The 1,177-nt window shown below is 35.4% G+C and overlaps 1 protein-coding gene across 2 annotated transcripts in view; it reads left to right on the top strand.

The window, feature by feature from the left end:
* LOC104793758 (21 kDa protein-like) overlaps positions 1-558 on the top strand; it is a 6,682-nt gene extending 6,124 nt beyond the window's left edge. The window contains exon 2 of one of the 2 annotated variants that reach the window (XM_010520179.2): positions 18-558. In XM_010520179.2, the coding sequence (XP_010518481.1) occupies positions 18-408 (391 nt within the window). In that variant the 3' untranslated portion in view covers positions 409-558. The remainder of the gene's footprint in view (positions 1-17) is intronic. The other variant, XM_019226904.1, reaches the window with a different exon arrangement.

The raw sequence follows: 1,177 nt of genomic DNA, 5'->3' as shown, positions 1-1,177 counted from the left end.
AGAAACAAGACGAGCAAGTGGACGCGAGCTAGCGTGGCGGTGACGATAACTGACACGAAACGGATCTTGAGAATCCTGCTCAAAACGCGGGGTTCAGCGGCGGACGAACGCGAGAGGATCGCGTTATCGGACTGCCGTGAGCTTTTCGTGGACTCATTGGACAATCTGTACAAGTCACTCGCCGTTCTCCGGACACTGAACGCCGACGAGTTTCAGCGGCAGATGAGCGATCTCGCCACGTGGCTGAGCGCAGCGCTCACGGATGAAGACACGTGTCTCGATGGGTTTGAAGAGACGTCGAGCAGATCATGGACGGTCAGGATGGTTCAGAGGAAAGCTACCAAGTGTATGCAATTATGCAGCAACGCTCTCGCTCTCCTCAACAAGCTTTCTTACGATGGCTTGTAATTTACTCCTCTGTTAATTACTTAATTATTTCATTAGAACTTTATACAACAAATCATACAAACATGTTGTGATTATATATATAATATGATTCACACAAATTATCATGAATTTATGATTTCATAAATATTGAATTTCCAATTGGCCTCGGTTTATATTATTTCTTTTCTGCAAATGTCTCTTCTTCTTTAAAAAATTGTATCGAACTAATTTTTGTTGTTGTCAGTCCCTAAGTTTGATGACAAGTATGATAAAAGAAGATTTCAGGAACACTATATTTAATGCTTTGTTATTTATTTATTGCACAAGTTTATTTTCTTCGTTCCACAACCACAATAAATAATATGAACGAATGTATACATTATATTCATTACATCTTTTTTTTGTTTATATAAAACAAAATGATTGAGAAATTAGAATTTTTTATTTTAGCGGTGTCCAATTGATTTGTGGCAAAAAAAAAAAAAAAAAAAAAAAAANTGCGAATTAACCGGTTTAGATTACGATATTGGAACAGGTCCTTTTTTCTTGTTTATTGAATGAAATGATTTAGACCCCCCAGGTACGCTATTATTGTAAAAATGAAATCCACGTCTCCACGTTCCAATAATAATATCTTGTAAATTTTTTCCTCTTGCTTAAAGAAAAACAAGAATCAAATTCATAAACATTTAAATGATAAGGGGATCAAAATTAAGCTTAAAGAATTACCAACTCCAAGTGACTTTTGATACTCTCTTTTTTTTTTTTTTTTTTTTTTTTTTTCTAAGAA

The sequence above is a fragment of the Camelina sativa genome, chromosome 6 (genome assembly GCF_000633955.1).
Source record: "Camelina sativa cultivar DH55 chromosome 6, Cs, whole genome shotgun sequence".
Lineage (NCBI taxonomy): Eukaryota > Viridiplantae > Streptophyta > Magnoliopsida > Brassicales > Brassicaceae > Camelina > Camelina sativa.
This window is presented reverse-complemented; position numbering and strand designations above follow the sequence as displayed.